This window comes from Marmota monax, unplaced genomic scaffold, assembly GCF_021218885.2.
Source record: "Marmota monax isolate L192 unplaced genomic scaffold, Marmota_monax_Labrador192_F-V1.1 WCK01_AAM20220418_F8-fsc00001, whole genome shotgun sequence".
Lineage (NCBI taxonomy): Eukaryota > Metazoa > Chordata > Mammalia > Rodentia > Sciuridae > Marmota > Marmota monax.
The window spans coordinates 45,015,182-45,042,587 of NW_026693777.1; the positions used below are offsets into that span (position 1 = coordinate 45,015,182).

The following is a 27,406-nucleotide window of genomic DNA, read 5'->3' on the forward strand; positions in this document are numbered from 1 at the left end:
AGGAAGATACTGGTTAAAGAAAAGGGAGGAAGAAAAAGGAAAGTGAGGAGACTGAAGAAAATCGTTAGGGAAATAAAATAAGAGTAACAGTGAGAACTGATTATAAAAATGATGGAAAATGTTACAAAAATACAATAAGGAGAGTGGAGGTTAAGAAGTTGAGAACAGGAGATCAAGTAAATAATGAAGTAGAAAGTTTCCTGAAAGAGAGACTTTCCTTCTCTCCTCACATAACTTCCTGAGAAACGTGTTCCTACATGATATGTGCTACTGTTATGGATATAGTCCCAATTTGGGTTCTTTTGAATCTTGTGAATTTTATATATGAAGCAGCCCTTCCCTTCAATATTTTAAAACTTGAATGAGACATAAGTGGATAAAATAAGTAAAATGAATGGATGATAGCCATGGTGGAGCAAGCAGAAATTTTATCCGTCCATAGATGCTGGTCTTATACACAACTCCTTAAGTGTGTGAATCAGGAATCTAATTCAATCAATGCTAATCAACCTGAAAGCTTAGCAAATAACTTTAATCTAAAATTTTCAAATTGGACAGGAACCCAACAATGACATTTTACCCCCATAGTACCTCTGGAGCAAGGGCTGTATAGTATCCCAATATTCCTGGAAAAGCAGGAACAAATTTGTGGGTAAAGATAGATAGCTACATAGTGCAGTGTATTCTCCTTCTCCAGAATCTGCAAGGGAATAAAACATACATATAGTAAGTACATTATTCTTTTTTTTTTTTTTTTTTTTTTTTTTTTTTTTTTTTTATATTTATTTTTTAGTTTTCGGTGGACACAACATCTTTGTTTGTATGTGGTGTTGAGGATCGAACCCGGGCCGCACACATGCCAGGCGAGTGCGCTACCGCTTGAGCCACATCCCCAGCCCCAGTACATTATTCTTACCTGGTCAAACTGTTAATAGTTTCCTTGTTGTTTATGCTCATTTCTATATTCTAAATAGAGTGCATTTTGTACTTTATAAAACTGTGGGTGGCAAGCACAGTTTTCATTTTACAACATAAATCTAATTGATTCACTCTTCTGATCAGATAGTGCCAATGCCTAACCACCATACTTAATATAAAATATGAAGTCCTTATTGTGGCATAAGATCCTAGGTGATGTTGCATGCACCTAGCAGCTTCTTAAATAGCTACCTTCTTTCTCTCTATTCATTTTCAGCCATACCATGACTTTCTGTTCTCTATGCTAAGAAAAGCCCTTGTATTTATTTTTTCTTCTTCTTAAGAATACTTTTTAATTACTTGTCCAGCTCAAACCCATCTGTGTAGCTTGTTGTTCAATTTCTCCTCAGAGAGAAGCCTTCCATGACCATCTATCATAAAGACTTTCCACTCTGGCCCCAGAACTCTCTATTTTTGTTTTATTTTTCTTTGCACTATCACCATTAGACATTATATTATACATATTTATGTTTGTTTGTTTGTCTGGCAACCTCCCAATAAAAGAAAGGACTTTATTTTCTATTGCACCTATTAAATAAACACATGACTTTTGTATGTGTGCAAGCAATAGATCTGTATTGGTAATTACTTTGGAAAGTGGCATTCTATTTTATATTAAATCATGATAAACCTTGATCTTAAAAGAGATTCCTTAGTGAACTGAATCCAAGACAAAGAATGTTGATATCTAGTAAATATGACATGGTTAATATATTCTCAAAGGAAAAAAAGAATAATTTCAGAACAATTTTGGTGACTCTTTCAAAATCATGTAAAAGTTCTGTTTTTTTTTTTTTTTTAACCATACAAAGCCATAAGGAAACCTCTATTTTGGTCTTGATATAGAGACAAGTAAATAAGAAAGAAATGACCTTGTTGCTTAAATATATGTGATTTTGGTTGGTTCTAGCATGCTTTGCCCAGCAGCATTTAAAATACAGTCATATGTTCAAAATTCAAATAACAAAATATAATAAAGTCTTTCTTCAACCTAGCCTAATAGTTCTCTTCCCTGAAGGCACCAATGTCTCTAATTTCCTATATATCCTATCAGTTATATTCTGCATGCAGGTATTTTATAAACTCAAGCCCATAAGCTATACATTAATAGAAACCAGAAGTAGGTTCTGTAAGATTATGAGTGTTATCTACAATGCAGATTAAAATTTGGCTTCAATTTTAACCTACATCAGAGAAGTGGCAGATAAGAGTGAATACAGATTGAAGATGTAGGGCGTGGGAAAATGGTTTTGCCTGTTCTAACCTTGTATTCTTTTTTTTTTTTTTTGGTACAGGGGATTGAACCCAGGGTGCACTTAACAACTGAGCCATGTCCCCAGCCTTTTCTTATATTTATTTAAAGACAGGGTCTCCCTGAGTTGCTAAGTGCCTCGCTAATATGCTGAAGCTGGCTTGAACTCTCGATCCTCATGCCTCAGCCTCCAGAGTTGCTGGGATTATAGGTGTGCACCACAACTGTAACCTTGTATTCTTGAGCTTGAATATAAGAACAAAAAAAGTCTCCATTTTCTATTTTGTGATTTCATTCTTCTACTTACTGGTAAGCAGTTCTTCAGGTGGAGTTACCCCTAGTAAATAGTGGAAAAACAATGCAGCACAACGAAGGTACGGGGTGATTCCATTCTTCAACGAGACCCACAAATACCAGCCAGGAATATCACACCCAATGCATCTAGAGACAATAATTCCATAATAGGAGAGAATATTTATTAGAACAAACCTACAAATTTTAAACATATCCCTTGTTAAAAATACAAACATTTAAATAGTTTTAATAGTTTATTACCCACTTAATTTTTAAACATTTAAAATAAAACACTTAGCAAGTTAATAGCTTCAGTGTTTACATTTCCTAAAGAAAACCCAACTCTTATATCTTTACCATGTAGATTTTTAAAGCATAGAGCTGCTCTCTTCTTTCCTAGGTGGAGATAAACAAAACAAAATTGCAGTAAGAAAATCCACCTCAAAAAATCTTGACTCTCACAATAGTTATCTATTCAATATAAAAGTTGCCAAAGCCGATAAAAAATTTCTGAGATAAAAAATTCTTGTAATGAAATATGGAGAAAAAAAATTTCTCAATAACTAATTGAAGCAACTAGTTTCACTAAAGAAATAATATTTTTCTGGCTTCTGTATTACAATTGACAAATGATTTATAGGCAATGAAACCATTCTATATTATACTGTAATGGTACAGCAGAGTGAGTTTAATGTAAACTATGAACTTTTGTTAATAAAAATGTATTAACATTGGTTCATTAATTTTAACAAATATATCACAATAATGAAAGATGAGGGGGGTGGGAGGGAATAAATAGGAACACTTTATATACTTTCTGCTCAGTTTTTCTGTAAACTTAAAAGGCCTCTAAAAAACAAAGTCTATTAACTTAAAAAACAGGGGTGGGGGGGAGAAGAAGACTGGTGAAGAAGATAAAAACAAAAGAGGAGAACCTGGCAGTAGATGAAATTTAGCAAGCATGCCAATTATATTTTTTTGTTTTCACCTCTATATAGAGGTTAGAGGTACATAATTTTGGAATTATACATTATATAATTGTATATTATTTATATAATTGTATGTTATATGCATATTGAAATATAAATGCCAAAATATAGGAAATACATTTACTGATAAGCACATCAGCTATATAGCTCACTGTGAAAGGACACCCTGCTTTCTATTTTCTGTATTTACTTAAAATTCTAAATTCTGCTATTAGTTACAATTCTGTCATCTTTTATCTACATTCCCAGAATGAGGGTAAAGATGTGAACTTCTTTCTGTCTCAGAAATAAAAAAGTAGCTGATATTCCAACCTACTACTGTACTACTTTACAACTTTAAGTAAACTTTAAGGTAAAATCATCAAAATAAGCCCCATTCCCCCACAGGATAAGCCTATCCTATTAGCAAAGTCACATATTAAATGCTCTTAACTGATTTTTAAAAATTGGAATTAAAATGGTTCAAAAGTTATAGTACCAGCTGGGCGTGTTGGCACACACTTGTAATCTCAGCTGACGCAGGAAGATTGCAAGCTCAAGGCCAGTCTCAGCAACTTAGTGAGGTCCAAAGCAACTTAGCAAGATACTGACTCACTGGGGATGTGGCTCAGGGGTTAACCACCCTAGATTCAATCCCCGATACCAAAAAATGTTATATGCCAAATAACTGAACAAAGACATAGAATTATTAAAACATTATCTAAGTAGACTAGACAATGGAACGTTACTCACCCGTTTGCATATTGTGAAACTTCTGCAAAGAAAGAAGATGCAGAACGAGCTTCTTCACTATCTTCTTCAACCTGAGCGAGGGGGAGGCCTGAAAAAAGAAACAATCCAAGATTAATCTGTGAATTGGCTATCTAGTTTATAAATTGCATCTCATTTCAAGGTTCCAAAACCTTTCCAGTAACTGCCAACTTTGCTTCTTACTTTAAGGCTCTGAATAAGTCACTAAGTTCTCTAACTTCAGTTTTCTTGTATTTAAAATAGAGATTAAAATGCCTACCTTGCAGTTTGCTTGAGGGATGAGGATGGTTATAGCACATTTGAATAGTGCTTTATTTTTATTATTTTGTTACTGGGGATTGAACCCAGGAGCACTTTACGACTGAGCTGCGTTCCCAGCACTTTTTTTTTTTTTTTTGTATTTTGTTAGAGACAGGGTTCTCACTGAGTAGCTTAGTGCCTTGCTGTTGCTGATGCTGGCTTTAAACTTGTGATCCTCTTGCCTCAGCACACCTGGCAGTTCCCAGCACTTTTTAATTTTTTTCTTTTAAGACAGGGCCTTGATAAGTTGCTTAGGGCCTTGCTAAACTGCTGAGGCTGGCCTTGAATTTGCAGTGCTTCTGCCTCAGCCTCAGCCTCCTGAGTTGTGAGGATTACATGTGTGTACTACTATGCCTGGGCTAGTACTCTGTTGTTCTAAAAATGCTTTTGCTGTGTGGCTGGGGTTGTGGCTCAGTGGTAGAGCACTTGCCTAGCATGTGTGGGGCATTGGGTTTGATCCCTGGCACCACATAAAAATAAAACAAATAAAATAAAGGTATTGTGTCTACCTACAACTAAAAAAAAAGTTAAAAAATTCTTTTGCTTCTGCATTCATTCATCTGAAAGATCCAATTAAAAATTACCCCAAATGATTTTGTCTTATCTGTCTTGAATATTGGTAGATCTTTTCATTTTCCAAATAAGATCTTCTTAAGAGGTATACACTTTGTTTTTAAAAAGTGGAAAACATTATAAATTCATATTGATTTTCCTCAATTCAAATATTAAGAGTTTGGGGCTGGGAGTATAGTTAAGTGGTAGAGTATGTACTTAGTATACCTAAAGCCTTGGGTTCAACTCTGCACCAAAAAGAAGAAGAAGAAAAAAAGAGTCCAATGTTTGTGTAAGTTGTTTTTTCCTTGTTTTCTTTTTTTGGGGGAGGGGGTATTTGAAGAAAATTTTACTTATGATTAATTGCAAATATTAAGTAAGCTACTTGATGAGTTTGATAAATGTATTCATGTAACAAGATGAGTATTTTAAATTTTTTAGAGTAATTTTAGGTTACAGCAAAATAGAGCAGCAAATACAGAGAATTCTTATAAACCATCTTGTTGCTACACACACACAATCTTCCTCAATATTAACATCCAGCACTAGGGCCGGGGTTGTGGCTTAGCGGTAGAGTGCTCGCCTAGCACATGTGAGGCCTTGGGCTCGATTCTTAGCACCACATAAAAATAAACAAATAAAATAAATGTATTATGTCCAACTACAACTTAAAAAAAAATATATATATATATATATGTATTTTCAAATCCAGCACTCGAATAGTAGATATTTTATAATTCATGAACCTACATTGAAACATCATTATCACCCAAAGTCCATAGTTTATAATAGGGTTCATTCTTGGTTGGTACAAACATACATGCATCCATCATTGTAGTATTGTACTAACTAGTTTCACTGCCTTAAAAATTCATTGTGTTCCATCTATTTCATCTCCTCCTCCCATACCCCTGGCAACCACTTATGTTTTTACTATCTTCACATTTTCTTTTCTAAAGTGTCATGTGGTTGGAGTCATATAGTAAGTTTCCTTTTCAGACTGACTTCTTTCACTTTGTATATGATTCTTTATATATTTTCATGGCTTGACAATAGGTAGACACAATAATATTTGTTGTCTGGATGAACCACAATTTGTCATTCACCCACCAAAAATCATCTTGGTTGCTTTCAAGTCAATTATGAATAAACAAAAACCAGCTATAAACACCATGTACAGGTTTTTGTGTAGATATATGTTTTCAATTATTTGGGTAGATAACAAGGGACATAGTGGCTGGATCAAATGATAAGAATACTTAGTTTTGTAAGAAACTGATAAACTATCTTCCAAAATGACTGTACCATTTTGTACTCCTATCAACAAGTAAGAATTTTTGAATAGGGTATTGTCAACCTTCCAACGTTTTTGTTCTTCTTCAATACCGAGTTGCCTATTCTGGGTCTTTCATCTCTCCATATAAACTTTAGAATCCTTTGTCCATATCCACAAAATAACTTGCTGGGATTTGATTGAAATATTATTGGAGTTTGCTTTGCTGTTCTGATTTTTACTCATTTCTCTTCTGCTGTGTACTCTTGGTTTTCAATGATGTTAATTTGTTTTATCCTAAAAATTACCTATAATAATTTCAAAATAACAAAACACTAATTATGAACAATACCATTAATATAAATCCAATTTAAGATCTAGGGGAAGCATATTCTTTTGTTGTGAGAGTATATTCCAGTGCAAGTGCAGATAAAATACTAAGTTTTAAAGTCATGTGAAGTAATCATTTTCTTGATATGCTTCAAAAAATTTCATTTGTTATTTTCAAATTTTAAAAATTATTTCCCCCTATTTTATTACTTTTTAGTTAAATAAAGCACTTACAGGGCTTTAAAATCAAACTAAAAAGAATATTCATTGGAATCTTTGCTCAAATTCCTGTGTCTTTTATCTTACCCTTGAGGCAACCTTTTTTAGTTTCTATTGTTTCTTTTATAAAAATCATAGGCAAATATAAATATACATAAGCATATAAACACATAAAATACCCTACATGAGGGAACTGTGTACTATTGCCAATGTTTTCCAATTTTTTCTTCACTTAATATCACTTCACATAAACAGGTTTCATTCACTTCTATCTATAGCTGCATAGCACATCCATATATGATATACACAGACTATTCACCCATTGATGGATAGCTTAATTGTTTCTGGCTTTTTGTTATTCTAAATAATAATACTATGAATAATGTTATACTTATGTCATTTCATATTTTTGCCCTAGAGAAGCTTGGGGATAGATTCTTCCCCCCCCCCCCCCCCAAGACAGTCTGCTGCACAGGCTGGCCTTGAACTTCTGGGCTCAGGAGAATCTTTTTTTTCAGCCTCTCCAGTAGCTAGGACTATAGGCATGCACCACTACTGCATGCGATAGATTCTTAGAAGTGGAATTGGTGGACCAAAGGGTAAATTCACATGTGCTAATTTTTATTCTAATATCACTTTAATTATTTGTTTGTCTTCTAACTTATCTGAACTTTCAGTAGCCCTTACTGGTCACTTCTAGCTAAAACCAAACTTCATTTTCTATTGAAGATCAGACTCTGAAAGGATAATTATAATTTCATACTGTTGCATTACTCATGTATCCTCAATTGCACATTCATTCAAAAATCAACGAGTATTTATTCAGTATAACAAAGGTTGCTAGACACTTGATAACAGGGAAGATTTTCGAGTTTGATTGTTCTCTTCCATTAGGAAACTTAAACTGATGATGGAGAAGTAGGGAGAAAGAAAAAGCAGGGAAACAATAATAAGCTATAATCACAAATAACTACAAAACAGGAGTATATGGTGTATACTACAAAGTGAACAAAATACCACCCATTCTAGTTGGAGGAAAAAAGAATAGTTTCATGGACAGGACTACTGAGGTAGAGAGAAACCTTGGAGAGACCATGAAAATGAGAAATTGGCGGGGTGGGGGAGTAGATTTAAATGGTCTCTGAATATCTGCAGAACAGCTACAAATTAGGCAATCAAGTATCTTCAGGTAATAATCCTTTTCATACTTATTCTACCTTTGTATGTTTAAATGGCATCTGTAAAGAAACAGATGAATAATCATTCAACAAAACATATAACAGAACACTTAGAAATATGATTAACTATAAGCATACTTAAATTTGCCAGTAGAACACAGGCAAATGTTTTTTATAAATTAACATTTAGAGCACCCCATGAGAGATTTACCTGTGTCTATCGTAAGAAGTATCTGAAGCATGTGTGCCATGGTGATCAAATGGAAGAGATAAAGGTGGTTATAGGAAGAACTAATTGATGAAGGCTGTAGATCAACAGCGTCATCCCAGTACAAGGATGGGAATGCTAACACAGCACCTACCTATGAGAGAAAAATGGGCATCAACATGGGTAACAACAAAAGACCAACACAGATTAATCTCATAATTAAATGCAAAGGGCTATAGATGCTGCACTGTTTGTGGTATTTTTATTTTTAAAATGACCACTTTTTCTTCTAGTTATTCAACAGAATATCTTAGATTATAATGTACTATAAATGGAAGACAAAGGTCATCTGCAAATGTTATCCCTTTTCTGAGTCTACTCATTTGTGTTCTAGGTAGTGGTTAACTGTGTGGTTCAACAGATGATTCAACATGATAATCACTTGGAGAACTGTTACACTTTCAACCCAGTTCAACCAAATCTGAATCTCTGGGGATAGGGTCCAATTATCAGCATTCTTTCCAAATTTTTCCAGGAGACTTCAAAAGAGTCAGGGTTGACAATCACCCAGTAGAGGCCTAGAGGAATGGTGGTGAGGGTGGGGATGGGGGTAGGGGTAGGGATGCTGGTTAACCCTATAACTGCAAACTCCATGCTCCCAACCTCACCACTGCTTCCTTTACAGAATTTGGTTTTTAAAGAAATGAGATCATCACAAGGATGGAAAAGTTTTGCAAGAAACTCACAATCTAGTTGCCATCTGTCCACAGATGTTTTGGGAAACACTAAATGCACCTATGGCCTGGTCCTTATCACTAAACAACGATTTTTAAAGATAGCTCATCTTGTCATTCACTGCTTATAATAATAATAATAAAAAAAAAAGTTAAGAAAAGAGGGAAGAAAGGCCGGGCACGATGGTGCATGCTTATAATCCCAAAGGCTTGGGAGGCTATGGCAGGAGAACCATGAGTTCAAAGCTGGTCTCAGCAAAAGCAATGTGCTAAGCAACTCAGTGAGACCCTGTCTCTAAATAAAATACAAAAAAAAATAAAGCTGGGGATGTGGTTCAGTAGTCAAGTGCCCCTGAGTTCAATCCCCAGCACCTGCCATCCCCCCACAAAAAAAAGAGGGGAGAGAAAGGAAGCATAATACAGATTTAGTAAAAGTTTGTTTGAATAAATATAAACTAATATAACCAACAAGACTAATTACAAAGTAAAATATAAATGTACTTTCATTTTTAAAATGGTTTTGATGGTCTCAGTCAAATGTATATTTACTTATAAGCAGAATGCATAAGAGAACAAACAGGTTATTAAACTTAGGTTTAATATCAATAATTAATTTTTTTTCATGACAGTAAACTATATTTTGAAATATTATACATAGAATAAGTATAATTTGTTCCAATTAGGATCCCATTATTGTGGTTGTACATGATGTGGAGTTACATTGATCATATATTTATATACAAGGCTAGAAAAGATATGTCTGATTCATTCTACTGTCTTTCCTATTACTATCCCTCCTCCCTTCCCTTCATTCCCTTTTTGTTTAGTCTAAAGAACTTCTAATCTTCCTCTCCATTGTTGTAGGTTATCAACCACATATCAGAGAGAATATTTTGCCTTTGGTTTTTTGGAACTGGCTTATTTCACTTAGCATGATATTCTCCAATTCCATCCATTTACTGGCATATGCCATAATTTCATTCTTCTTTATGGCTGAGTAATATCCCATTGGAACACCAATAATTTATAATCTTGAACAGAGAGCATAAATTTGAATGAGTTAAACATAAAATTAGAAATTTGGTGACTTAAAAATATTTTTTTTTTCTTACAAATACGTGCCTAGCATGCTTGAGACCCTGGGTTCAATCCCCAGTAAGGGGAAAAAAAAATTTTTTTTAAATTAAACACTTACCAAAACATGAAATAGATCTATAGATAGAAGGCATGGTGTATCTTCTGATTTTAGGTTAGGAAGAACAACTAAAACAAAAAGTTAATGTATTTCCGTTAGTAAGATAACAATAGAGTTAAATAAAATGCAAACCAAAGCACCTAAGATGAAAATATAACACAGTTATAAAATACAGAAACTAGTATATTGTACCTTTAAGATATAAGAAACACAAAGAGATAAATTGAACTGATAAAAAGGCTATAAGAAAGCCTTGAATACAATTTAAGGGTTGAAAGATAAGATTTAGGAGGAAAAGGTGAATGAACTGAGATAACTGAAATAAAGAGATTGTTCAAGAAATAGTTGCTGTAGCTTTGTGGTAGAGTGCATGCTTATCATGCAGAAAGCCCTGGGTTCAATCTCCAGCAGTGAACCCACATCCCAAAAAATGCTGAAAAAGAAGGGTTGCTTTCCTAAAAAGTCCTCTCTACGTCCATCCTCCCAAACTGCACATTTTTAAATGTTCTATGATATGAATTATATGAACAGATTGGGGTGGGAAGGAGGGAGAGTGTGCAAAGCAATTTAGGTAAAATGAGGATGCAGAAGATTCTCCTCAATAAAACTGATAATGGTTTAAGTGAACTGATGACTGGGGGAAAATGCAGATAGGTCAGAAGCTATGATCTTTCATATCTGGTCAGTATCTAAGGAAAAGCAATAAACCACAGAGTCCAGGAAAGAGTAGCAAGGAAGTGAAATCAAGAAATCAAATCAACAGGAATGATTTATATGTTATTTTACAACAAAGGAATTAATTCTATCTTAATAAAAACTATTATTATTTATTACTCTTCTGGGTTGAACCCTGGGGTGCTTTACCACTGAGCTACATCCCCAGTCCTTTTCATATTTTTATTTTTAGACAGGGTTTCACTAAGTTGCTGAAGCTGGCCTCAAACTTACTATCCTCCAGCCTCACCTCCCAAGTTGCTGGGATTACTGGCATGTGCCATTGCACCTGGCAAAGTTATTTTTCAAAACTTGTTCATTATGTACTTTCCCTTCAGGGCCAAGTTCAAATCTGGCCCTCTGCTAGAGGAGATAACAACAAAGACCCATAGTGATTGCTTTCTTGTCTCAATTTTTCAAACATGTATTTGTGAAGGACACATATGGGCATTTGGATATTCTAATGTGTTATAATGTTTTCTTTAATTAAAAAAAATCTTATCATGGCAGGGACCACATCTTACACTTCTTTATATATTATTTATAGTTTCAATGCCTTATAAATAAAGATGCCCCTGCTAATAAATTTTTGCACGAAAAAATTTCATAATAGGCACAGAAATACAAATCAAAGCACAACAATCCCATCAGTTACTGCTAATTAGAAACTATTAGCTGTCATAATCATCTTAGTCTCTGTCATCTGTAATGATGTTTAGTCTTCTGGTTTGGTGCTTACTTTGAGATATTTTGAATATTATAAATCCCATAATGTGCAATAAACACAAATGCAATGAGACTGCTTGGAAGTCCTAGTAAAACAAGGTATCTAGATTATGAATGAAAGAGATACCAAAAGATTAAAAAACAAAATAGAACTATGTAAATATGATAAACTGTTCAATAACAGGAAGAGGTCATAAGAACAAAGACAGGTATGTATAACATGAAATTTCTGGGCCTGTGCAACTGGCCAACAAGAGAAAAAAGAAAGCGACATAAACAAACAACTTTCGAAATGTGTGGCTAGGAGAATACTTCAATCTTAGATTCCTAGTAACATGAGCTAATTCAGGAACAATTGGAAACTAATTTGAAAAAAATAAAAACTAAGCATTGTAAAGTTCTAATGAAAGTTGGGAGGCAGCCTTAGATGAGTTGTGGAATCACCATATCATCAGAGTGAGCAGAAAGATACTCAAGAAGAGATTCCTAAGAGGCTTGTGGGGATCAGTAAAGAGGAAAAACTGACCTCAACAATTTTTCAAGGTAAACAGCTGCTCTATCTTGGGGAAAAAAAATGACTGCTAATTAGCCAGGGGGTGGGAAAAAAAACCCTATATCTGGCTTTAAAACTTAAAAAACTCATATAATTCTTATTTGGTAAGAATTTATCTAGGAAGAACAAGCTAAAACTCCCCTTCATGACATTTTGAATTTATGAACAAACTGATTTATAAATAGCTCTTTTTAAGGCTGACCTGTTTGGGTCCAGAGGAACTATTGTTGTAGACTTTAAATGCATAATGGAAATGCAGACCACCAAAATGTAAACACATCCTTTTTATTTTTATACTGAGAATATCATATGGGCCCTTAGTATAATTCTAGCTTGCTAAACTGCAAGAAAATCATCAAGAAATAGTTACAGCCTATCTCTCAAACAAACAAACAAACAAACAAAAAACCCCACAGGCCTGGGGCTGGAGTTGTGGCTCAGTGATAGAGCGCTTGCCTAGCATGTGTGAGTCTCTGGGTTCGATACTCAGCACTACATAAAAACATAAATAAAGTTATTATAAAACAACAACACAGGCCTGAGTTCTGACATTATCACAATTAGCATTTCTATTATTTTACATGACTTTGACTCAACAATGAAATAAAATTTTAAAATGATCTATCCCTTTCTATCCAAGTCTATCCCTTTTCTAACCAGATTTGGGAAACAAGTATGTTAGTGGTTGAGGATACTATTTCAATGACTAGGTGAATACAAAGAATATAAGCTAAAAATACTTGGAAAATACCTGATTTTTAAACAAAATTACAAGTACTAATGTGATAGCTATGTGCTTTATTTATTTATTTTTGGTAAACCTGTTGTGGGCATTAACATTTCATTAGTGAGTACTAACAATTACTGTACTATGTTGTTTCCTAATGAAATACATTGCCAGAAATGCAGTAGAAAAATACACGTAACTAAAAACATAATAATTCAGACTGTACCTGATAGGAGCCGAATCAGATGTTTCTGTATCAGGACCTGAGGACAGGTAATCCTCTGTGCAATTGCAAACTGCATTAATGCTTTCAGACCATTATGCTAGATTGTAAGTAAGAGGAAGATAAAATGTGAAATGATGAAGAAAGACACCACACTTATATATCATAAACTTATATTCTAATACATGTGTGTGTATGTGTGTATATATATATTTTTTAATTGTATCAGATTGAACCCAGGGGTATTTGGCTGGGATTATAGGCAATGTGCAAGTGCGCTTGGCTGAGTATCCATTTTATTCAGTGTCATTTTCTTAAATGTCTGGCCAATTTATTCTATTGAAGCCAGTGCAAATGTATTTCTAGAAATTCTAAAATGACGGTAAGAAAACCAGTGAAATACATCTGCTTCCCTAATAGCAGGATGGGAAGCACACTGTGGACTACAAGTCTGCTATGCTGACTGTCGGGAAAGTAAGAGGAAAATGGTTAGAATGAAAATAGTTTAGGGAATCTTCAGTTGTCCATTTATCTTCACAGGGCTACTGAGCACATTGCTTTAATACTGTTTTCCAGGGTTGCCTATGTTAAAAGGCTTTGGTTGGCCTGAGGCAGAAGTAAATTGTGTAGTATCTATCCATCAAGGAATCATGGCTTAATTTTATTCCTGAATTCAGTATAATAATTTTCCTAACTCAACCAGCATATATTTAATGCAATATGATAGTGAAAAATCAGTGAGAGGGAAAAACACAGGAGATGCCAGGTTTTTGATTTGTCAATATACAGAGAAGGGGAGGAAAAGTAATCAAGTATCACCTGAAATCTCTGTGTGAAATATATTTAACCACTAAGATTGAGTAAATTCTGTAAAGTGCAAAACATAGGCCATTTCCTATGAGACTGAAGCAGCTCTTTTTTACCGCCCTACAAAATTCTGCTTTCTTTACAGAAAAAGAGATTTAAAAAAGCATTCCATGAATTACATAAACCCTGTTGAAATATACATACCTGCCTATTTTGAAGTGCTCCAAACAGAGGTTTTCCTTCATCACCCAATAGATTTTCTTAAAAAATAAGAAAAACATAAAAATAATAAATCCAGAATGCTGCTACAATTATATATTGTATTTAGTTTCTATTAAATGTTCTTGAATTTTACATGTATATGTATTTTTGAGGGGTCTTGGGGACTGAACCCAGGGGTGCTCTACCACTGGGCTACATTTCCAGCCCTATTAATTTTTTACTTTTAAACAGAGTCTCACTAAATTTCCTAGGCTAAAAAATCCTCCTGCCTTAGCTTCTGGAGTTACTGGGATTATAGGCATGCAGAATTATAATTAAACCCACTGCCTTGCTCATGTTAGGGGAGAGCTCCACCACTGATCTATATCCCTGGGCCCTAAATTAATTATATTTTTGATCAGATGATTTGCAGTTTTCTTCTTCAATGTCTTATTGTTTGTATATGCCAAAATTTCCCCATTTTTGAGAGAACAGTAAAGAAGCAAATGTAGACAATCTATAAATTACTAGTATAAACTATAAAGTTCCTATAGAACTCTAGCAAAAAAAACCAAAATACCTGGGTTTGGTTTTTCTTTTTTTTAATATTTATTTTTTAGCTTTAGGTAGACACAATATCTTTATTTTATATTTATGTGGTGCTGAGGATAGAACCCATGCATACTAGGCAAGCACTCTAGCACTGAGCCACAACTCCAGCCTGGTCCACCTTTTAATATCTTTTTTATACAAAAATTTTTAAAAGTAATTTTTATATGTAACAGGAACTCACTTTGCTTAAAAATAATGTGTAAGGCAGATGCATGTAACTTTATAATCTTTTAAGTATAATTTAAAAAGAATTAGAACAGGGACTGGTGTTGTGGCTCAGTGGTAGAGTACTTGCAATGGGTAAGGCACTGAGTTTGATCCTCGGCACCACATAAAAATAAATAAATAAAATAAAGGTATTGTGTCCATCTATAACTAAATATATATATGAATTAGAACATATTTATAGAAAAAAGAAGATAATACCAAAACTATGGAAATGATTCCTAAAATCTGATGTCTACTGCTATAGGAAAGTTTTGGGTAATAAAGAGGCGTCCATGCACTTAATTCAAAATATAAAACAGCATGTTGTTATAAAAATACTTCAAAGTGTAGAAAATACAGTGAGTTCCTAAAAAAATTATTATCAAAAATAAAATACACAGTAGATTTAAAGTGGCTTGAACAAAGAGTTCTTAATTGCCAGGCATGATGGTGCATGCCTTGCAATCCTAACAGCTCAGGAGGGTGAGGCAGGAGGATCATGAGTATTATGAGTTCAGAGCCAGCCTTGGCAAGGCCCTAAGTAACTCAGTGAGACCTTGTCTCTAAATAAAATATAAAAAAGGGCTGGGGATGTGTTTCAGTGGTTAAGTAAGTGCCCCTGGGTTTAATTCCCAGTACCCCCCAAAAAGAAGAGTTGTTATTTTCTTCTATATAGTATTATATTTTGTAATTGTAATGAGCAAATGTGCTAATTTAAAAATCTAAGTGATTTTTCACTGGTTTGCTTTTTGATGGGAAATTTCCAACATGGCAAAATATTTGACAGAAGCCTTCCCCTTCAGACCTGGTTAGTTTCAGTTTGCTAATCTGTCTCTTCTTATCTCAGATTTCCCTTTTCTGATAAGGTTTTTAGGTAACTTTGGTTTCCCTCTCTTTTCTTTTTTTTTTTTTACTCTTTTCTTTTTTTTTTAATTGTAAATGGACACAATATCTTTTTATTTATTTATTTTTATGTGTTGCTGAGGATTGAACCCAGTGCCTCACACCTGCAAGGCAGGCGTTCTACCACTGAGCTACAGCCCCAGCCCTTTTTTTCTTTTCTCTCAAAGTATAAAATAAACAAAAATTACTGGGCATTTCTGAGTTGATTCTTCATTGCTAGTGTCATAAATGTGCCACTTTTTGGCTATAGTGTACTTCTTGCTATCCCTTTAAAATATATATTTTTTAATATCTTCATTTTTATTTATTTATTTTTATGTGGTGCTAAGGATGGAATCCAGGGCCTCACACATGCGATTAGCGCTCTACCACTGAGCTACTACCCCAGCCCTAAAATAATTTTAACTTGTGCTGCTTATGGTCACTATGGTAGTTAAAAAGAGATCAATGTAAAAAAAATGATCAGACCTAATGGCATCAGGCCACACTACTATACTGAAATATTAGTAATGCTTAAGCAAGGCAAACTATTCTGTGCCATCAGGAAAAGAAATAATTTTCTAGTCAATCAAAATTGTTTCACTAAAACCTCCAAACCAAAATTTTTTTTTCTTTCTTTCCTTCTTCCCTCCCTCCACGGCTACCCTGCTCCTGTAGTATTTCTGGTACTGGGGGATCAAACCCAGGATACTCTACCACTGAGCAACATCCCCAGCCCTTTTTATTTTTTGTTTTCATATATGGTTTCACTAAGTTGCCTAGGCTGGCCTTAAACTTGGGATCCTCCTACCTGAGCCTCTGGAGTCACTGGGCTTAGGTGTACAATACTGGGAATAGAAACTAGGGTCTTCTGCATGCCAGGCAAGTAAGTACTCTACCACTGAGCTATATCCCAGCCCTTTTATTTTGAGACAGGGTCTCACTAAGTTGGCCAGGCTGGTCTTGAACTTGTTATCCTTCTGCTTCAGCTTCCTGAGTAGCTGGGATTACAGGTGTGTGCCACTGTGCCCAGTTTCCAAGCCAGTTTTCTTACAGACTTTACCAATTGCCTGTATAGTGAAAGCACATGTGCTCCAGGTCATCATGGGGACTCGAGGATCTGTTTCATCAGGAGGCACTTTTAGTCCAATTCTATAGATTGTTGTGGCAAAGAGAATGACCATTTCCTTGATACTATTAGAATACTTGATCCTACAAATAAAACAAAACAAGTTACACAATAATTTAGTAAAAAGGGCTATTTTCCCAAGAAGGCTCCTTAGGTATTGAAGCAACAGAAACAACTCCTTTTGACTTAAGTAAACTGTTCTTTGTCCAATTACAGATTAGAACCCCTGTAGAAGATTTATTCAATAAGATGGGAAAAGCTAAATATCTCTTATACAATGATAATGACCCATATAACTTTATCATTAAAGATCCAGTAAATGATTATAGCTGGAAGAGTTCAGATCCAAAGGGAAAAACTGGGGAATAAAATTCAAAGGAAACAGATCTGACCTAATACATTTTGATGATCAGGAAAGAGACCAAGAAATACTTCCATACTCATCGATAAGAGGGGTATGTGTGGTGTGTATGTGTGTGAATGTGTGTTATGTGTATGTGTGACAAATAATACATATTTGGAGTGATAATTTTTGGTCTTATGAACTTCTACTTGTAATAAGTATTTTCAGTAGTAATGGGACAGATAATATAAACAAGGAATACAACCAGAGAAAAGTATTCTAGATAGTCATATTCATAAAATAATAATACCTGATTTGAGCATACTATATTTTTTGAAGTGTTATCACATAAATATCCATGTGAAGTAGGTAAGGAAGCACATTGCTTTTAGTTTTATTTTCTTTTTTTAAAAATATTTATTTTTTAGTTATAGTTGGATACAATTCCCTTATTTATTTATTTTTATGTGGTGCTGAGGATCGAACCCAGGGCCTCGCCTGTGCTAGGTGAGCACTCTACTGCTGAGCCCCAGCCCCAGCCCCATGAGCCACAACCCCAGCCCCTAGTTTTGTTTTCATGGAAAAAAAAAAATGAGTACAGGGGTATGACCTGAGGCTTTTCAGGGAAAGTAAAATGTGACTTTAAGTAAGGTCTCTTAAATTCTGATCCATACAGAATTGGCATTTTTTTGCTGGTCAAAAATGGTTACCTAGAGATATTATATATCAAACCACTTAATTTTACTAATACAAATAAAACTCCAGAGAAAAAGAAAGAAAAATGGGATAAAGGAAAAATTTTACAAATAAAGAAGAAAGAGGAAAGAATCATTTCCCATTCTTATTTTCACAGCCATTTACAAAAACTTTTTTTTCTAAACAATTATTTTTTAGAAGTAGTTGGACACAATACCTTTATTTTATTTATTTATTTTTATGTAGTGCTGAGGATCGAACCCAGGGTCTCGTACATGCTAGACAAGCACTATACCACTGGGCCACAACCCCAGCCCCATTTACAAACTTTTTAACCATTTAGATACTTACGAAGACTGAACTCCAAAACTCAAGATGGAATGAAACTCAAAAGTAGAATCTCCCATTCCTTGATTAAACAAGACAGGAATTACGGGGTTTTCTCCTAATAATTTAAAAGGAAAAAGAAAAATAATGAATAACTTTAGTTCTGACAATAATTTTTTTTAAAAATTATACATGATCATTTTAGAAAACCTAGAAAATGCTAATGAACAATAAAAACCACCTATACTTTTCCCACCAGACAATAACATGACATTTGGGTGATATTCTTTTCTCCATAGAAATGTTACACATACCATTTTGTTTTGAACAAAAGATAATATTATACAATGCAGTTCTGCATTTTGCTATTCACCTAGTAGATTATTTTTCCTTATCAGCAACTCTTCCTCTGTATTTCCATTTTTAGTAACACTGCATATGTATCCTCTTAGCAAAGCAGTATATGTTAGTGAATAATCTATCTTTTGTTTTTAGCAGTTTGGTTATGATGGTCTGAGTGGTTTTAAGTTTGTTTAAAGTACACTGAACTACTTGAATGTGTATCTTTTACCAAATGTGGGGACTTTTCAGCCATTATTTCCTCAAATATTTATTTTCTCTATACTCTTTTTTCTCTTTCTTTTTGGAACCTTAAAAAAAAAAGTTACCAGAAAAAAATGCTAGTCACTTGCTCAAAATTTTTTAATCATTCTGTGGTTTCTTCCTTTAAGTTCTTTATTTCAACAGTTTTTTTTAGATTATGTTCAGTATTTTCTTCCATTAAAAATACAGAAGTCTAAAAAAATTAGTATTCTTAAAGACACTAATCACTCGTATTTTTTATTGTCCTCTAGTCATGCTGTCTGATAAATAATAAAGGGATCTTTCCACTTAAAGCCATGTTTGAGACTTCCAGTTAAATCATTTAAAGACCAAAATGACAAAAAACATGTGAAACTAAGGCTGAACTTTTGAGACCTAAATATAAGGATGTACAATCAGCATGTTCATCTACTTTTAAAATATAAATAAAAATAAACTATTCACATATATCCAAGCCATTTAAAAATAAAGAATGAGAAGAGTCTTGTATGCTGAATTTTTACTGCTGAAAAGAAGTGACAAATGGTAAGTACATGCCCTAAATTGTTTCTTAGCAAAAAAAAAAAAAAAAAAAAAGGTCTTCCATTAAGGAGTTTTTCAGCATACAGAATGTTACTCTATACTCACCAATTGTGAAAAAGGTTTTGCTATTAAGTTAATGGAGGAAGAAAGGAAACTGATAGATCACTGCCAGACTCATACATTGCCAACTATTGTCTTCCCTCTTTCTGCTTCTAAAAACCAAGTCCAAATTTTTATTCATATCCCTCTATAACCTTGCCCTGTGCTCTCCTCTTATTCCCCACTGTGTACCCTCAATTCAGGTATGCCAGGTTTTTTCTACATTTCTGAAAATGCCATATTCATACTTCCCTAAAAATGTTTTCTCCTTTCTCTACCTGATAGCTCTCTTTTATTTCTACCACACATACAAATCTGATCCAAAGTTAATTCAAATTCCATTTTCTCCATGACATTTTCTTTTACTACTTTAGGCTCTATGAATCTATTTCTTCTTTAAAGCTTTATAAGACCTATTATTTTATACTATAAAATATGGTTATTAATGCTATTTCCTCTTGTAACATTCTCTGAACTGTATAAAATACATGTTTGATGAGGCAGAGAACATAAAGCCTTTACAATGCTTTTTTATGTACAGTACAATTAAACACTTAATACTCGATAACTTAGATTACTATAGTATTAAGAAATAAAACCATAATTCCTATTTTTGATCTCTAGCTTTTGTATACATTCTTCATTTTCCCTAAATGCACATAACTAAAAGGTTGTAAACAGTTAAAGCATGGCAGAGGGGGAAATAATCAGGAAATAGTTGGACAAATACATGTGGGTATGGATGATAAAGATAAGACATAAATATTTTGAGTAAAACACCTAGAAATATTCTGAAATATTTTCTAGGTACAGTTTTCGTCAATTTTAACTCCAATGAGGGAATGAGAATTAAAAGACTTTTAAAGCTGGACATGGTGGCACTGCCTTGTAGTTCTAGCTACTCAGGAGGCAGTGGTGGAAGGATCACTTGAGCTCAGGAGTTCAAGACCAGCTTGGGCAACACAGTTAAGACATAATCTCAAAAAATGAGAAGAGAAAAATAATAACAAAAACAAAAACAAAAAATTGTACTTTGCCTTCTTCATCTTATTGATTCACAGCTGAATAAAGAAAAACACTTTTCTTTGTTAAATTTTAAAAACGCCTCTTATACTTTTTTAAGCACATTGCCTTAATAGCCAACACTTCTCTCTCAATTATAGCACAGAGAACTTGAGTAACTTGCCCAAGAACAACAGAGCCAGTAAGTGAATCTTGCTGATTAGAATAAGTCTTGGATCTAACATTTAAATCAGTCAGTCTGACTTTTAATCACTGTCTATTCTGCCAGACAGTATGAAAAACAACTGCATTAAGAAAATGATATAGACCAAATTTAGTCTTGGCCTTAGAAACCTGTCTTTCATGATATTCAGCGAATTTGTGCTTGTGAACTATATTTCACCATAATAATAACTTTTTTTTAAAAAAAAATCAATGATTCTGAGACAATTTTCACACAGCTAACATAAATTTAAGCAAACCTTTAGAATGTTTCATATTGTAACCTGATATTCTGGCCAGAATAGTCTGTATCCATCTTGTCAAGGTCAAAAGTTGAGCAAGAGCATCTGCATTCTCACTGAAAAAATGACATTTAAGAATTATTTGAAAAATCCACTGGTACCAAATCAATGTAAAAAGCCAAACTTGCAGAGTCTTTCCTTGAATAGAGATGGCTATATAAAAATATCAAAATTTCTCCAGATTAACTTTCTAGGTTATAGAAACATGCATTTAAATGATTTTTGGGAAGGAAGGGAATTTAAAAGTACAAAGAGTAAAACACCACCCCATACTCCCATTACTCAGAAGTAAGAAATGCTAGTAAATGAAAATATCATTCTAATTTCTCAAGTAAAAAACAAGGGGTTGTTATTGACTTTTCTGATTCCCTCACACTCTATTAGTAGTATCACAGTTTTCCTTTCTTTTAAAAAAATATTTATTTTTCCAGTTACAGGTGGACACAATATCTTTATTTTATTTTCATGTGGTGCTGAGGATTGAACTCAGTGCCTCATGCATGCTAGGCGAGCACTCTACCTCTGAGCCATATCCCCAGCCCCACAGTTTTACTTTCTAACTATCTCAAAAGTTGATCACTTTCTTCTACCTTTATTACTCTAGACCACCTTAGTAGTTCCTAACCTGAACTACTTCAATAGACTTTTAAGTGTTCTTTCTACTTCCATTCCTGTTTTTTTTTCAAGTATGAATTTATCATGTAGCAGCCCAAAGGAGCTTCTAAAACTATAAATTAGATAATGATTCCCTTGTTCAAAATACTCCAATGTTTTCCCATCATAAGTAAAATTTTAAATTCTGACTTCTTGCCTTAGCTCATTTATGAGTTTACAATTTTATAATCTGGCTCCTCCTTGGTAGTCCATTCCAAGATGTTGTTTTCTTCCTGTGCCTGAACATGCCAGTTACGTTCCTAACTTGGGGCCTTTGCTGTTGATATTGCCGGAGCTTAGAATTTTCTTCTTCCAGACAGCAACATTACTAGTCCTTAACTTCATTCAGATGAACTGTTATCATCTCAGAGATGAGCTCCCTGACAATACAGTAACTAGCCTTTTTATAGCCCTTTATACCCTGCTACATTAGTTTTTTCATAGAACTTCTCAGTACTCAGCTATTTGTATTTGTTTATTGCCACCCTTTCTTTCATAGAATGTAAATTTCATAAAGGTAGGGATATGATCCAGTGTGCTAAGAACCATGAGGACCAGAAACCATTTTACTAAAAAAGACTACGAAATGAGGCTGGGGTTGTGGCTCAGTGGTAGAGTGTTTGTCTAGCACTGGGTTTGATCCTCAGCACCACATAAAAATAAATAAAGATATTGTGTCCAACTACAACTAAAAAATATATTTAAAAAAAGACTACAAAAGAGGAATCTGTTTATTGAAAGGACAATCTTTTTTTTTTTTTTTTAAAGAATTTTGAGTTAAAATATATAGTGAACTGTGCCAAAATTGCACACTAGGGCATGAATATGACCAAAACATTTTTTGATTCTCAAAAATGAATGATATTATCACTGGTTATAACTAAATTTCTTTTAAAAAATATTAGCATATAGTGGGTGCAGAGATATATGCCTATAATCCCAGCTACTCAAGGAGGTTGAGGCAGGATTCCAAGTTTGATGGCAGCCTAGGTAACTTGGCAATACCCTGTCTTAAAATAAAGAGTTGGGGAAGTAGCTCAGTGGTATAGCTCTTGCCTACCAGGTTAAAGACCCTGGGTTCAAGCCTCAGTACCAATCAATAAATCAATCATTCAAAAACTCAGGAGCCAGGCACAGTGGCACATGCCTGTAATCCTAGCAGCTCAGAAGGTTGAGGCAGGAAGATTGCAAGTTCAAAGCCAGCCTCAGTATCTCAGAGAGACTCCCATCTCAAAATATAAAAAGGGCTGGGGATGTAGCTCAGCCATTAAGTGCCTCTGGATTCAATCCCGGGCACAAAAATACATAAACAAATAAACGAATGAATTAATAAATAAATATTCAAAGGGTTAGGGGGGATGTAGCTCAGAGGTAGAGTGCTTGTCTAGCATGTGTGAAGTCCTGAGTTCAATCCTCAGTACCACAAGAAACAAAAAACCTTAGCATATTAGCTTTATTTTTTTGATGAATTCATATTAGATTTTGATTAGATAATGGTTATTAGATAATGAAATTTAAAAAAAATTATTACTTTTGATAAAGTTCCTCATACACTTTTAACTTTATTATTTTTATTATACTCATACTGGTGTTCTAAAAAAACAGAAAGGCAAATAGATGCATCTAATAAAAATGTTATGTACAATTATACACGTCAGATTCTGAGTTAACAAAATTATTATTGACAGTAAGCGTTTCAGGGTTCTAAGAGACCTGGTTGTAAAAATCAGTTTTTCTGACTTTTGAAAGGACTGCCCTGAAGCATCCTATTCTTAAAGACATCAAGGAAAGTTGCTGAGTCTTCCTTTAGAGAATTATTTACATGCTTCATAATCCTTATTAAAGGGAACACTAGTGTTTTTTTTTTTTTTAAGGCTTGTGCAGACTAATAAGATGTTGAAACTCACTTTATTTTTATTTTTGTCTTCCAAGTGTATAACTCTGGGAGAAGTAAAAAATACTCATAATCTCTAATTCTTTATATCTTTAAATGGAAATAACAGTATCTATTTTCAGTACACTACTGTAAGAATTAAACAACATAAGGTAGCAAGCGCTTGGAAGAGTGCCTAGAATACATTAATTACTGAATAAATGAAATAGGGTTTTTTTGATGCAACCTTCTTCCTATATTTCTTTTATTAATTTTTATTGATTGATTGATTGTAGTTGTAGATGGGCAGAATGCTTTATTTTATTTGTATATTTTTATGTGGTGCTGAGGATCAAACCCAGTGCCTCAGGCATGCTAGGCAAGCGCTCTTCCATTGAGCTACAGCCCCAGCCCGCTTCTTCCTATATTTCTATCTCCCAACAAATTGGAAGAAGATGAAGATGACAGTTTGTAAACCAGGTTTTCCAAAGACACGGAATAGTAGATATACAGCAACTATTACTTGACTCTGCCTGACATACATATCACTTCTTAACATTTTTTGCTATGGAAACATGTTAAAGGTGGTTTTGTTGTTGTTGGCTGGTGTTCTGTAGTACTGGGGATCAAACACAGGCCCTCAGACTTAGGAAAAGCACTTTACCACTGAGCTACATCCCGAGCCCAAAGGTGATTTTTTAAAACAACAAACCATTTCCTTTAGCAGAACTTGGGTTTATCATTACGAAATCACTGAAAAGAACCCAACAAGTATAAATAGTACTGTTATTATTAAATGAAAAGTGAGAATATAAAAATAGTTAAGAAACCCAGTTGTCATTAAAAAATGAATATTTGTTGTAATCCCATTTACAGATTATCAGAATACAGAAATTTTGAAGTCCTAAAGGCTCACCTATTATCGAAACATATACAATGAGTGTTTTTATCATTAGCTTTTCTCCCAGATGTCTAAAACCATAGCATTTGAATTAAAAAAAAAAATAGAATTAGAAAAATAATACAAAGACCTTTAGAGTTATAGAAGTTCAGATAGCAAGTAATGAAAGTAATGAATTTTTTCACATCTTTTCTCCTGTGAGTGTTAAGGCAGAGAACAGAGTTCTACTGTAATGTTGATTGGAAGATATATGCACAACCTACTGACTTAAGTAAATGAATATTCTAGTTATCTTAAAGACCAAAAAATGGAGCTTTTAATTTTATTTTAAAATATGATTTAAGTTATGAAATAAAACACACTCATTTCTTTAAAGAGTAAAAAAGAAACTAATAATCTAACAAAACAAGCATAAATTAAAAGATTAAATATAGGTTTTAAAAAATTAACCAAAACATAAATTAAAATATACCTGTTTATTTTCTGAGATTGTAAAGGAATAATGGGAATCACAGTATTGCACAGAGATTTGCAAAGAGGGCAAAGATATTCTCCACTCTCCAAGTCAAAAAGGTCAACATGAATGCGCTGCTGAGAGCTCAGCTGTACAGCTTCAAAATACCTGCAAAATTCCAAAGACACGTGTACTTTTAGAACTTGCTTTAATCCAAGTACAAAGATCTGAAAAATTTTCTCCAGTAAACATCTTTAGAACTTATGTACATTGCTTCTCAGCTTTTTAACTAAGATCAAGTGTAAAACTTATATACAAAAAATATACATTAAATTATGAAATAAATAGGATTCCCACTTTTTGGGGGGCAAATTGGAAAATTTATCATGGCAGATAAAAATTTATAATAAAATTAATTTACTGAATCATAACTTGTCTCCTATCAACAGCAATGTTGACATATGTGTTTCCAGGGACCAACTACATTAGTGAGGGCTATCATAGAAAAATTTTATATTTTAATTAAATGCCAAGTGGGTAAACTATTAAACAAAAGATTTCTCAGGAATTGCATTTCTAAATTTTTATCTTTTTTTGACATAAAACTAGACTTCTTGTCCTGTCTCAAGGTACTTTCACTGTTTTTGAGATTTTTTAAAATGAGGATTACTATTATTTTTATGTGAATACTGATGAACAATGTGACTATTGATTAGTTTGTGGAAAGCAAACAGAGGGAGTAAGGAACACTTTATTTTATTTATTTTTTTTTTTAAAGCAGCGCTGGGCATTGAACCCAGGGCTTTCAGCATGCTGAACACGTGTTCTACCTGAATTATATCTAGTCCCTGAAAATCTTAAATTGAGAGCTTTATAAAATATTTTCCACGGCTTATATAACAATTAGTATCATGCAAAAAGAATTAGTAATTAAAACTGTTTGAATTATTCCAATAAGAAAAAAAGGAAGAAGACATGAGAAAACATGCCTTTTTGTGGCCTGTAGTGAACTTCACTGTTCCTAGTCTCTTTCAAGAACATGTCAGAGGAACAACTTACTTCTGCCAGCATACTGCATGCATTACATGGCCACAGCTTCCTGTGTAAGTTCCATAGGCCAAGTCAGGATCCATGAAAAGTGGGTCTAGGGTTTCTGGTTCAGAAACACAAAAGGAAGAGTTATGAATTCATCTCTTCCAAGATTATAACAAAGGAATGGGGGTTGGGGAAGAAAGAGAGGTCATCAGGTCTAAAATTCTAATCCACAAACTTTCACTTCTTAGAAATATCCAAGTATCACAATATTATGAAAGGAGGATATATATTATTAATAGTAAAACAAAGAGGTAAATATAAAACAAGACTATCAGGTATGATTCTAAAATCAGTGCAGATTAATAAAAACTCAACCTTTTGTTTACATTTTAATTTTGAACATTAGGTTTAAGCTTCATTAGCTTAGTCACTGCAATGATATTCTGATTTAAGATCAATTTTCCTTTGCAATTTTAAAGACTAATTTGAATGGATGATGATTTTAAGGGATATTGAGGGGTATTATAATCTAGTAGAAAAAAGCACAGACTTTGGGCAAGTTACTTACTTCTCTGTGCCTCAGTTCCCTCATCTGCAAAATGGGACCAATACTGGTAACTAACTCACAGGGTTGTTGTGAGGATTAAGTAAGTACATACACATAAAGCACTTAATTAGAACCTGACACACATTAAATATTCAATTAATATTAGCTTTTATTATCATTATTATGTCAAGGGTATTTAAAAATAAAGCACCTAACTCCTGATGTGATATAAGAAATGTAACACATTACCTAATTATTATTCTTAACCAGGTACATGCTTAACATTAATCAAATCATGAGGCAACAATAAGATAAATTCACAATCCAAAATACTACACAATTGGCCTACATTCCTCAAACAATTAGCATGAACAAAACAAAACAAAGCAAGAGATTATTCTAGATTAAAACAGACTACAAAAAACTTGACCAAAGTAACACATGAAACATGTTTGGATCCTGAGTGGGGAAAAACAAAATCCACCTACTGAAGAGATTCTAAGAAAAGTTGAAGAAATACGTATTTCATATTAGATGATATATTCCTGAATTATTATTAACTTTCTTTAGTATGATAATGGTATGATAGATATATAGTAGAGTGTCTTTAGTTTTAGAAAATACATGCAGAAAAGCTTAGGGATGACATGTTAAAATGCCTACAACCTATTTTTAAATGTTCAGCAAGAAGAAAAATAAAATAAAAGCCAGAGATAGAATGAACAATGTGGTCAAGTGCTAATAAAAATTAAAATAAAAAAATAAAGAAAAGCAGCCAACATGGCATGTAAAA

General features: G+C 33.6%; 1 protein-coding gene across 3 annotated transcripts in view; it reads right to left on the minus strand.

Moving 5' to 3' along the window:
• Nucleotides 1-27,406, minus strand: part of Ubr1 (ubiquitin protein ligase E3 component n-recognin 1) — a 157,887-nt gene that overhangs the window by 13,477 nt on the left and 117,004 nt on the right. For 2 of the 3 annotated variants that reach the window (XM_058584728.1, XM_046460969.2), the window contains exons 32-43: nt 26,091-26,184; nt 25,050-25,199; nt 21,108-21,205; nt 18,424-18,517; nt 16,968-17,116; nt 14,207-14,262; nt 13,199-13,295; nt 10,253-10,320; nt 8,327-8,477; nt 4,246-4,333; nt 2,538-2,671; nt 592-700 (exon numbers count right to left, since the gene is read on the minus strand). In XM_058584728.1, the coding sequence (XP_058440711.1) occupies nt 592-700; nt 2,538-2,671; nt 4,246-4,333; nt 8,327-8,477; nt 10,253-10,320; nt 13,199-13,295; nt 14,207-14,262; nt 16,968-17,116; nt 18,424-18,517; nt 21,108-21,205; nt 25,050-25,199; nt 26,091-26,184 (1,288 nt within the window). The remainder of the gene's footprint in view (nt 1-591; nt 701-2,537; nt 2,672-4,245; nt 4,334-8,326; nt 8,478-10,252; nt 10,321-13,198; nt 13,296-14,206; nt 14,263-16,967; nt 17,117-18,423; nt 18,518-21,107; nt 21,206-25,049; nt 25,200-26,090; nt 26,185-27,406) is intronic. The other variant, XM_046460970.2, reaches the window with a different exon arrangement.